Source organism: Melanaphis sacchari, unplaced genomic scaffold (assembly GCF_002803265.2).
Source record: "Melanaphis sacchari strain LSU unplaced genomic scaffold, SCAv2.0 Contig50_pilon_pilon, whole genome shotgun sequence".
In the NCBI taxonomy this organism is placed as follows: Eukaryota; Metazoa; Arthropoda; class Insecta; order Hemiptera; family Aphididae; genus Melanaphis; species Melanaphis sacchari.
Window position 1 is genome coordinate 2,271,972 of NW_020271344.1, and position 12,977 is coordinate 2,284,948.

General features: G+C 25.3%; 1 protein-coding gene and 1 non-coding gene across 2 annotated transcripts; both read left to right on the forward strand.

Annotated features, from left to right (window-relative positions):
• The first annotated feature begins 409 nt into the window (after nucleotides 1-409).
• Trnav-cac lies at nucleotides 410-482 on the forward strand. Its single transcript has one exon. It is a non-coding gene; the product is annotated as a tRNA-Val (tRNA).
• A 2,383-nt stretch (nucleotides 483-2,865) lies between these two features.
• LOC112599273 (nuclear pore membrane glycoprotein 210) lies at nucleotides 2,866-12,496 on the forward strand. Its single transcript, XM_025346081.1, has 18 exons — nucleotides 2,866-3,259; nucleotides 3,519-3,793; nucleotides 4,394-4,593; nucleotides 4,672-4,803; nucleotides 4,886-5,199; nucleotides 5,256-5,522; nucleotides 6,143-8,423; nucleotides 8,488-8,709; nucleotides 8,773-8,967; nucleotides 9,037-9,222; nucleotides 9,288-9,440; nucleotides 10,238-10,453; nucleotides 10,518-10,797; nucleotides 11,284-11,513; nucleotides 11,573-11,731; nucleotides 11,797-11,989; nucleotides 12,059-12,109; nucleotides 12,195-12,496. Exons 1-18 carry the CDS (start codon nucleotides 3,099-3,101, stop codon nucleotides 12,308-12,310), a joined length of 5,631 nt encoding a protein of 1,876 aa, XP_025201866.1. The 5' UTR covers nucleotides 2,866-3,098; the 3' UTR covers nucleotides 12,311-12,496.
• The last annotated feature ends 481 nt before the right edge of the window (nucleotides 12,497-12,977 follow it).

The window sequence follows — 12,977 nt, forward strand, 5'->3', positions numbered from 1 at the left end:
GATTTTGAATACTTAGTTAAATCTTATAACATATAATTGTAACAAAATTAATTAATTAAATATTGGGTTACTGACAGGTCAATAGTTATACAATTTTTTTATAAATAAAAAACAAAATAGTTATTAAAAATTAATAATAACTCTAATGTAAAACACGATAGACTGATGTTAATGCAACAAGTCACAAATTAAAAATAATTTTAAATTCTTGATTTGTATAAAAGTATTTAATGTTACCTAGTAGAAAGTTTTATAAATTTAATGTAAACTTAAATAGATAATACAAGTACTAAAAATTATAATAAATAACAGTTTGATAACAAGTAATTTTTTATCAAATTATCATTATATTATGTTTTATGGAAAATATATTTATTTAAATAGAGAACTAATCTTGTAATCGTCATCGGTTTCCGTAGTGTAGTGGTTATCACGTGTGCTTCACACGCACAAGGTCCCCGGTTCGATCCCGGGCGGAAACAGTTCAATTTTTTATTATTATTTTTCAATTAAATTATTAGAATTCATTATTTGTATTAGTTTTTTTTCTATTAATTATTAATACAATGTACATTTTAAGATAGCAATATTATAAATACAATTAAGATATTTAACTATTCTTTTTTAAAATTATTTACAATACCTAATGCAGAGTTCTGTATTACGGAAGGTTAATAGGTATAATTTTAGTAAAATATTTAAGAATTTTGCTATTTTTTTTTTTTTTTTTTATTATTATAAAATATTTGTTTTTTGTCAAAAAGTTCAAAAATGTTATACAAACTGTTCCTTAAAAGTATAATTAGAAATAGAAGCTTATATACCATCTTTAATCAGTCCAATCAGAATTATTTTTTGAATACAATTTAATATGACAATTTAATTCATATTTCAAGCTTAATACGTCTACAGTCATTGAGTCAATACTTACTCAATGTTGAAGTGTGCTTAAGTCCCTATGTTCAGCTAAGTAAATTTCTTTTTTTTTTTACGTATTTAAAAAGTTAAGAATACAGTCATCCTTTGTTTCTTAGGACTTAGGACGAGTGCTTTTATCGGATATTTCATAATTTCTGAAATCTAGTCTACTTGAAAATTGCAGATGAGTGAGTATACAGTTGCATATTTCACTGGGAAGGCAGCTGTCACCCAGCCTCTCGAGTAAACAATATTTTTAATTTTTTTATAAGAGTATATTATATATACCAATACCAACGTACCTTTATTAATAATTTTTGTTTTAAAAATTAATTATTATCGTCCTAGAAACTAAAAATAAAAATTTTAATTTTAATGTTACTCGGGATTTTTTTCTCAAAGACCATATCATATTATATTATTTTTTTCAATGTATACTATTAATACATATAATATTTAACATTTAACTAACTATTTAGGTTTCAAGTTATCTATAAAATTATTACTACCTATCTATTACCTAATACAAGTAAATATTATTAATTATAAACACAAATTTTTTGCCAATACTCTTCGTAAAAAACCAATACGACTTCATATTTTCATCTACAAACTACAAACCTAACGCAATCCATTTTTGAAAGAACTAGCTATCTCAATATCCCTGATAACCTTGAGAGGCGTCTAAAACGTAAGTGGTGTTGATTGTTGAATCTTATTTACTAGTTAACTGAAAACCATTAACCAATAATGCACTTATGCCGAAGTGCCTTCATTGTCTTTTTATTTAATTACAAACTTAAGCCACTAAATACTAATAACACTTAAACTTACTGTACAAATATTATTTATAGATTGTGTAATAAAAAATGCATTATAGCGTCGCCAAGAGTGGGTACGGGTGGACTATGCCCTCCCTGAAAATACCTGACTTATTCACTGATCGGCCCTGAAATTTTATGGAAATTGACTTTACACTCAATAATAATAAAATATTTTTCATTGTCTTTTAATAGTACGATGATACGATGAGAAAATATAAATTCATAATAATTGGAATTTTGGAAACATGCAATAATTAATAGGTACCTTGGTCTTCAATGATCTAGTCACGTAGTATACCTATTACCTACGAGTACTTACCTACTAAACTTGTTTGTTATAAACATAAAAATGAGTTAAATATATATTTAAATGTATAATGTCAGTTGTTTCATTCAAGTTAATAATATGTTCTAACGTTTAGGTATAACTTATAATGAGCAATATGAAATAAAATTTGTAACTATTCCAATATTATTTTATTTCATTATGTGGATGGTTAAAATTATATATGATATAAATGTTATTAAATTAAATACAACTATTATGGTATATTATTTTGATTTATACATAATATATAATTAAGTACCTATATATCTATGTGTATTACGGTTTAAATACTATTTTGTGGATTAATTGAATGATATAAAATAGAAGATATTGTGTAGCTTAGATTTAATTTTATTGAAGGGGTTCTTAAGTGATGATAATTTTTTTTAAACTTTTCATATTAATGGAATAATGTATTATTTATTACTTTAACAAAAATGTTGTTGGGGTCAAGACCTCATAGATTCCTTCTCTGGGTGACTGGGTATGATTTTGGTAGGAGTTATGGAGCAAAGACTTAACACTTTATTGGTAGGTATATAATATATCGGCGCTACAGTAAAATTACATACTTTAAATTGGTCCTACTAGATATAAAATCCTAGCGCCGCCGCAAAAAAATTATTGTTAGAAAACACATATATAGTATGTACTGGATATGTATTTGAACTTTTTAAATTGTCCCATTCGTGGTAAATATTATCCATTCCAATTGGCAATTTGTATCATTGTGATAAGTGATAACAATTTTAAGGTTAGTTTTTTACGAAGATTGGTCGACGGTCATTCTTTAACGGCTACTTCACGGTTACAGTTTACAGATTCGCGTTTATGCTATTTAGTAGTTTAGTACTTACTATTCACATTATTTAATATTTACAATGTAAAATTAAAAATTTACAGCGATTATATTTTTTCGTAAAATTTGTGTTTAATTTCTATTTGACTATTGTTTTAGAACGATCATCTATTTATTTTGTTCTCGTTATGAACTTTTAGACATAAACTTAACATCATAAATCGGGATAATGTTTTCAAAAAAGTTATTGCCTATTGTCCTACTTGGCATTTTATCTATTAATAATACTTTTGGATCTAAACTCAATGTTCCCCGAGTATTGTTACCGGTATTTGACACTTTCACTGTGAAATTTAATATAGAAGTGACAGACGATGGCTGTTACAAATGGTAAGTGTTATAATTTTTATGTTGCTGTTGCACACTATTTGTACTAATATCTCTTAGAAGTGTAATAATTATAAATATTAATGGCGTTTATACCAAAATTTAATGTATGTTATAATTATTTGTAATAATGTTTTACTATCATTGACTTACCATGACTTTGTTTGTAGTCCAAATAAACCAAAACATTTTTATTTAGGTTTTCATTGTTTGTGACATCTATAATTCTTGTTTATCTACTAATATCAGTGTAATTTTCTAGGTCAATATTCAGGGGTGACAACATTATAAATCTCGTTCCTTTAGACGTTAATCCAGTACTTGGATGTTCAGGCAAAGTTGCTGTATCTTCACTAACAAACGAGAAAGTGCGCAGAATAGCAATTATATTTGCAGAAGACGCTAATTCTGGTGAAACAATACGTTGTGATGTCATTGTTGACACTATAAAGTCTTTACAAATTGTTACAAAGACTAGAGAGTTATTTGTTGGAGATGCACCAGAACTTTTTGAAGTATCCGCGTTTGATGAACAAGGTACTTATAATCTATGACCATTATAAGTTGAAAGACTTAATATTTAGGATATATTGTTATTTTATAGTTAGAAAAACTAATATTAGTACAATTAGAATAAAAAAATGAATTAATTTTTAGGTATTTATCGTTTTATAATAATTCATTCTAGCTGATAGTTCTAATAATCGTATATAATATGCAGACCTGGTCTGGGAAAATACTGGCCTACTATTCTCAGTAAGCAGGTTGCCCATAGGCCCATAGATAAAAAAGGCTTTACTCATTAATTGTTTAAAAAAACTTAAGTATTTTATTACAAAATTGAAGCATGCGGCATATTGTGCAGTAGCACAGTGGTCCATTCCAGGCTTGATAATATTTATATCAAAATTTAAAATTTATTAAATTCAAAAATTCAAGTATAAATTTATTTTTCCCATATTTCTGGTATTATCACTAAAATATATTTTTGATAAGAAACTATTTTTAAACATATAATTTTCATATTGAAGTATTTTCTTAAAATGTTATCTAAATTTATAATTTAAAACTAAGGTATGATTACTGTAAAAATATGTTCAATGTCCAATTTATTTATCAATTTTGTTTTTATTTCAGGAAATAAATTTACAACATTGGATGGTGTAGAATTTAATTGGTCTATAAAAGTGCTTAGAAGTCCTATAAACACTGTTTTAAAATTCATATCATTTAAAGATTCTTCGTATAGAACTCCACCAGATCTTCATGATTTAGATCAAAAAAATAGACAAGGTCATATGGTTCTCGTTGAAGGGGTTAAAACTGGATCAGCGTTAGTACGTAAATTATCTGAATTTTTGATTATATTTAGTACTACTTAAATTAGTTAAATTATTAATTAATTATTGTTTTAGGTTTCAGTAAAATTATCTATGTTTGATGAGCCTACCACACAAGTTGAACTATCAGTCATTGCAAATTTAAGACTTGAACCATCCCATATTGTTATCTTACCTGGGGATCTTATCCAAATTGATATATATCAAGTAAATAATATTAAAATTTATTTATAATATTACATTATAAAAAGATATATATTATGAGATTTATTTATATTGTTTTTGTTAGATACAAAATGAAAAATTAGTTAAGATCCAACTACCTTCTAGTCAATATTCTATAGAAATGGATAAATCAAAAACTTCAGGTTTATTAAAAATTGAAAATGATTCTGGTCTCTTTCGTGGTCTTAAAAGTGGTCAAGTTAGGCTAAATTTGATTGATAATCATGCTGAATCCAAAAATGATACTATTCCTAAATCAATCAGCAGTTTTATTAGTATCTCTAATGTAGATAATTTATCAATTTTTGTTAAACCTTACAATCGGCGTAATTTAATCATTAATGGTATATACGAATTGGAAGTTCATCTATTTAACAAGTATAGTATTTAAAGTTATTAATGATCCATTTGTATTAAATACTTTTTTTTTCTAGTCATAATCAGTCCATTAACATTGGACCCAACGTAAAAGTAATAATGAATTTACCTGAAGAGTATTTTAAAATATTGGAAACAGTAAATAATGGATCATACGCTATTGTTCAACCTATTAAATTAGGATCACCACAAATAGAAGCATCATTACTAAAACCATATCAAGATTCTAGATCTTCTGCAAGAACTTCTGTATCTATTTATTCAAAAGTGAAAGTTAAACCAGATTTAATTGTTTTTCCGTGGCATGCAAACCTAAACAACAAGTAATATTATAAATTTTTTTATATCTAATATTTATGTTTATGATTTTGCTTTATAATTTATGTTAAGTTTTAAAAATGAAAACTTATTATTTACTTTAAATATAAATTATTTAAAAAAATTAATATTTCATTAATTTATAATTATTAATTTAAGTGTTTAAAAAACTTAATTTCAAAAATCAAAAAAGATATGTAACTTATTGTTTATTCTAATATATTAAAGTCAATGAAGTAAAATCGTTATTCATAAGTAGGTCAACGTATAATTTTTTATGGTATTCAGTTTTTTCCAGTACCTAGAAAACAGTTAATTTCATAAAGTTATAAAAATCAATTACTAATGAATGTTTTATTTAGTACTTTTTAGTTTCTATTATACACTTATTTACTATATTGTTAAACATAAATATCAAATTATATCATGCATAAATATTTTATTTTATATTTGAATAATTTTAAAACCCATCTTAAATTAATTTTTATAACTTTCGTATTTAAAGTGGGGCGTTTCAAAGTATCTGTCAACTATTTATGTTACGAGTATAGTTTGCTAACTATCTTTAGATAAATGGTCAAGTATAACATTCATATGTATCAATGTTTTATATTTTAAATTTCAGATTACAATTTCTATTAGAAGCTACTGGTGGAGATAAGAAATATACTTGGAATAGTGATGATGTTACTATAAGTACAGTTTCATCTAATGGACTTGTTACAGCTCAAGGATTAGGAAATACATATATATCAGCTGCAATGACAAGAGATTCATTAAATCAAGATAGTGCCAATATTTTTGTTCTTGTACCAGACGATTTGAAAATAATTGCTCATCCTGTTGAACAAGAAGTAGGCAAAAATATTATTTTATATATGCAACTTTTTGCAAAATTACCTGGAGTTGAAGAAGAAATAAGTGTAACAACTTGCAATCATGATCAATTTAAAGTTGAAATTGAGAGCTCTCAATTTATATTACAACATTTTGATCATACTTCAAATAATTCTTGCATAGCATTTGCCTTACGTTCAGATTCAGTGGTTTCTTCCAAAGTAACTGTTACCTTTCATACAAGTAGTGCAATTTTAAAAGCTTCAGTTATTGTAAGTACATATAAGAAATTAGTTCCATTACGCCCAGAATCTAAACTTACAGTGCTAGCTCCTGGTTGTTCAACTACTTTGTTATTTTATGGAGGTCCACAACCTTGGTTGGGCCATAGTGCTGGTTATAAAGTAGAATTTAAAATTGATGAAAATCTGGTAGCATATAATGAACTTTCTGTAATTCGAGATGTTGATGGACATAAAACGTATGCATACTCTGTTACATGTTTAAGTTTTGGGTCAACTCGAGCAAATCTAACTATCAAGAGTAATCCTATTGTTAATAGATTTGATTCAGAAATAATATCACAGACTTCAGTAGACGTTTTATGTGCATCTCCAAAGTTTGTAAAAGTATTTGTAGCAGATACAGAAGACGATTGTCCAATGTCTAAGTCTTCTAATAATATATTGGCTTATATACATGAGCAATTATTTGTTCGAATTAATATTATTGATGAAGATGGAAATATTTTTGATAATGCTACAATGATAAATGCAAGCTGGGTTGTTACGGATTCTGATCTTATAAGAGTTATCAATTCATTTAATTTGAATGAAGTTACAGAGTATGGTTTTCAATTTCCCAACTATCATTATAGTATTTTAGAACCATTAAGCAAAGAAGGCTCTACTGAAGCTGTTTTTCAGTTGACTGGATATAAGAAACCATTTGCTGTTCCAAATAGCTCACGGTTTGGTTCTTTTTTAACATCTAATGATGAAGTATTTGAAATAATTCCAACAATTAAACATTCTATATCTCTCCTTTTGTTTGATAATCCTCGTGTAACACATGAAGAAATGTTGGTTATTAATAATCCTAAGATCAAGAAATCAATTTATGGTCATCAAGGAAGTGGATACTTTAAAATACAATTGAGTACACAGACAGTAGCCAAAGTAACACATAATGGAGGAAGACAAATAGACATAAGTCCATTAGCTCCAGGGGATTTAGTAATAAGCATTAAAGATCTTTGTGTCAAATCTGAGCCAGTTGAAGCTACATTTAAAGTACGAAATATCCATAACATGTTACTATTAACAAATACTTTTGTTGAAATTGGAAGAAACATAAAAGCTATTGTAAAACTTTATGATTCTGAAGGCCATTCTCTTCCCATTCAACCAGATGTAGTACATGTTAGACCAGTAATCGAAGTAAATTCTATATTGACAATTAAACCAGAATTGAGTATACCTGGAAATACATATGAAACCGAATTTTCAATTATGGGATCATCATTAGGTAAAACAAATTTATATTTTGTTGCTGATATATCTCCTATGGAACAAATTCGTACGCAAACTACGTCTATTCAAGTTTATTCTCAGCTTCGTTTATCACCTAAAAATTTAACATTAGCAGTTGGATCAAGTTATCAGCTAACAGTTTCTGGTGGACCACATTTAGAATGTGTATTTGAATTTATTTCTGAAGATGAACAAATTACCAAAGTTTCGAATGGAGGAATAGTTAAAGGTTTAAAAGTAGGATCTGTTACAATAACTGGTATGGCTGTTGGTGTTGATGTGATAAGTGGAATGAATGTTGTATATTCTAAAGATACAATAACAATTAGAGTAATTAAATTAAATAATGTTAAAATTGAAGTGCCATTATTAAAATTGAAAGTGGGAGAAGTGATGCCAGCTTGGGTTCGTGGTGTACCTGACTCCCTAAATCCTATTATAATTGGCACTATTCATCCATCTTTAGTGTTCCATTGGACCACGTCATCAGCTGGAATTGTTCAAATTTATGACATTTTAGAAAACACAGGAATACTAGTAAATATTTGGTCATTTTTTTTTATAATTTTATGGAATTAAATTATGTTATTATGTTTATTAGGTTCGTGAACAAGATAGAATATCGATTCGTGTTCGTGCTGTGAAGACAGGAAACACAAGAATTAGTGTTTCAGTATCAGACCCATCTACAAAGGTTGTTTTTACCAATTTCATCGATATAACTGTGTATGAAGAGTTACATTTGATTTCTCATGACTTATTATTAAATAGTTTATTAGTTACTCCAAATACTGAATTCACATTAATAACAAATAAAAATAAAGTAAGTGATAGTCTTAATTATAGCCATTAATCTAGCCGTTTATTAATTTATTTATTTTACTAGGTAGCTAAACAATCGTTCCAAATTGTTGGCAATTCTAAACTGGATAAGAGTCATAATGGATTAAATGCATTAGCAATATCTGTCGATGAAAACTCTGGAAACGTTAAAACAACGAATAAAGTTGGACGTGCTCATGTATTTATTATTTCAACTGAAGATTTTGATATAACACAGTCTTTAGAAGTGCCCATTGAAGTACATTTTTAATATTTTTATTTAAAGAAATGAGATTAGTTTAAAATATTTATTATACTATTATTACAGGTAAAACGTGTTAATTATATTATGATAAATATTGAAACCAATATAAATTCAAAAGATTCTTCACAAATGTCTGTTTTACCAAGTGGAATGAATTTAAAATTAATAACATCTTATCATGATGAAAAAGGAGTTCAATTTAAAGCTGTTAATTCTGATTTAAAATTCCTTACAAGTCATCAAAATAAGGTATGAGAATATTCTTCTATTTATTATTTAAACTTTTGAATAAATAATATTTTAATTTTTAAAAGATTTCAATGACACCTGGTGATCAAAAACATATTATGGAAGTTTCTTTGTTTGAATCTGGTGAAGTAATATTAAAAGTTTGGGATGATGGAGTATATCATTTCAAAGAAGATTATATTAAATTTCATGTTGAGCATCTTATATATCCAAATAAAGTAAGTATTTAATTATTTAATTAAAATATTTTATGCATTATTATTTATTGCTGATTAAAAATATAAATTTTATTTACATATTTACTAATTATTTAAAATTATAATTAATATTTAAAGTAATGAATAAAAATAAAACTGAAAATTTCATAAATTTTTTTTATTAAAATTATGCCTTGACAATTTTGTTATTAACTTCTGATATTATATTTATTCAACGATGTGTATTAATAAAAATAATAAATTTACTTTTTGTATTTTATTTTGTACCTATAAATTCAAGTATAGCATATTATATTTTATAATACATTTTTAAGACATTTGAGTTAACTTGTATCCGACAGTATGAAATACATTTTAAAATACGAATAAAGTTGTTAGATTAAATAAATTTTTTTTTCACAAGCAATACTTAAACAATGTAACAATCCATTTCCAATTAAATCCTATTTAGAGACTTGTAAGTATTTTTTAGTAAGCTAATTATTTTACTACTATTAATGAACTATAAATAATTAAATCATTGTACTTGTGAATATTGAAAATTGAAATATGCTAGTTTTACTCAACATATGTCATATACTCATATACCATGTCACTTATAAATATAAAATTAAGTCTTATGATTGAACAATATAAATATCCATAAATTATTTACTAAATAACAATTTAATTTTAGTTTTATAATTTAAACTTAAATAATTTATGTTTACAGTAATATTAACTTAAACAATAATATATAATTATTTTATTGAATAATTTATCCAAAATATATTCACCAATTTAATTGTTATTTGTAGGCTACTGTTACTGTTGGAGATGTTATATGTTTTTTAATGCCTGTAAAATTCAGTGAAGAAGATGCTAGTGAGTGGGTATCAGATAATTTGAAAACATTAGCTGTTGATAATTCATCTGGATTTAGTGTAGCTATGGCACCTTCAGAAGTTTTTGTGACCTATTCTAATAATAAATTCACGACATCTACAAGCATCAATATTTTACCAATCAAAACTGTATGTAGTTCTCATACTTAATTATTATATAATAATTTCATATATTAATTAAATGTACTTACAGATTATAATTTTACCTTTTGAGAAAAAAACATTAAGCAACAGTGCTATTATTGATATTCCATTAATTTTACTGAACGAACAAGAGTCAGTGTCATTAGTTAAAAATAAAAAAGGAAATATGTGGGAATGGCGTGATGATGATTGTTCAAATCGAGAAAATACAATTAAACGTTTTCCATTTGTTTGCAACGTTCATTTTGAATCTATTTTATCTAGTCAAGTGAAAATTCCTTCAATAAGTCGTGTGTTTGATGTCAGTCCTCATTTTAACAAAAAAACAGGTGTTTATTCAATATTTTATTATTATTAATCGTTATTGATTATTTTGTAAAAAGTAATAACTAATAATGATTATTTCAATATTATTCCGTTTTAATTATTATCGTAGTATATTTACTTAATATTATTTTATAATATTATGTTAATTCAAAAAATGTATAACTATTTTCATATAAATTATTCCAGAATATAATATGTATCAATAATAATAACTGATCCATATTGTATTTGTTTAATTTTTTCAAAATATTAATTTATCAAGATTTAATTCATTATGACATAATTTTATTATCTTATCGTTATTGCCTCAATTAGAATTTTATTTTTATTCACTCCTTAACAATATATTGCTAATAATTACTACTAAATTTTTATAATTATTTTTTATTCAATTTATTGGTTTTAAAGTCATGTACTATACTGTGCATGTAAAAATATTTGTTTATAATATCTACATATTATAATATAATATATACATATGTTTTTAGGTTTTTATAGTTGCAAATTGACACCCCTTCCAATTATTGACCAAGATTTGAGTCTCTTTGAAGCTAAAATTGCCATTCAGGTTTCTACCGGTAGTGTATTTACTGAGCTTAAAGATATTAGATTCTTACCATCTGTCTTTATTGACAAAAAAGAGTTGTTTTTTGGCCAGTTCAGTGGCAAAGATAAACTCATTATTGTTGGTTTACCTCAAGTTTTATCACAACTAAAGGTAAGAATTTTTTTAAATTCCTATAATTCTAATACTTAATGTTTTTTATAATGTATTAGGTTACATCTAGCAATAATTCATTTGTGATTCCTATTCTGTTAAATGAAAGTCAAAATGAAAAGGTTTATACATTTGATGTGAGTGATAATTTTTGGAATGGTCAACGTTTCGATACTTATATTATCGTTTCATCAAACTTAACTTATCAAAATATTAAGGTCTGTGGCATAATCTTACTTTATTAATAGATAATAACAATAATACTTTATTTTTTAAATTGCAGATACCTGTTGTGACATCGCGTTCATTAAACGAATATGATTTTTCGAAATCTAAGTTGCCCAATACCAATCAACATGATACTAAAAAAGTTCAACAGTCACCACTACCAGGACTGTTCTCTGGTTTTTCAAATAGTATATTCTCAAACCCGTACATCATTGGTTTAGTTACAATAATAATTACGTCTTTAATTGGTAAACATTATTTGTATACAGTTAGTAACACTTAATAATTGTATTAAAACTTTAAAATTTACTTTTCAGTTTACTTTTATGGATTTTCATTAAACAGCAAATATATTCCTCTTATTAAAAGTAAGCCTAAGCATTGATTATAGTACAACATTAAATTATAATTTATTTAATTCAAGGTAATTCTATAATTTTAAATAACTTTTAGGTCCACAAAATTCACCGTCTCCTACACATGTAGGTTTCTATAACAGAAGTTATTCAAGTGATCACAATAAATCACCTGCATTGAGTCTGAATAGATCTCTTACAAGATTACAATAAATTTTGTCCAAAATAATCATAATACATTAACAGCATTAAGTCTGATATCAAACAGTTGATAACTGTTTTTTTTCTTTTTTTAATGTTAATGTTCTTTTGTAAATAGTATATTTGTTTGTTGTCTTTAGTAGACTTGTAGAATTTATACTTTTGTAATTATAATGTAATATTAAAAAAAAAAACAAAGTAAACTTAATATTGAACTTATTTGTAAATTGTTTGACATTGTATTTTACTTGTTGGGTAACTTTTTAACTAACAACATATTTTAAATATTTTAAGTTATTAAATATATAAGAGTTCAGTCATACTGTATAGCCTATAACACTTAATAAAACATACATTAATTAAAACATATGTTTTCTATCATCTCACTTGATATTAGTATACTATTTAATTTAAATTTGAAAAATTAATTTTATAAGTTATTAGTTTGATTGACTACAGTTATATGTCAAAAAAAGTGTCAATGTCAAGATAGTAATTTATAAATATTTATTTTTCCTATGATTTTTAAATAAGATTTTAAGTTATAAACTAAAATAAATTGAATGATCTATGATTTTAAATTTCAGCTGTAAGCTTTATGAATTAATTAAATATTTTTAATGTGAAACCAAAATTAATGAAATATGATCATAAAGAATTTAATAATTATTACTATACA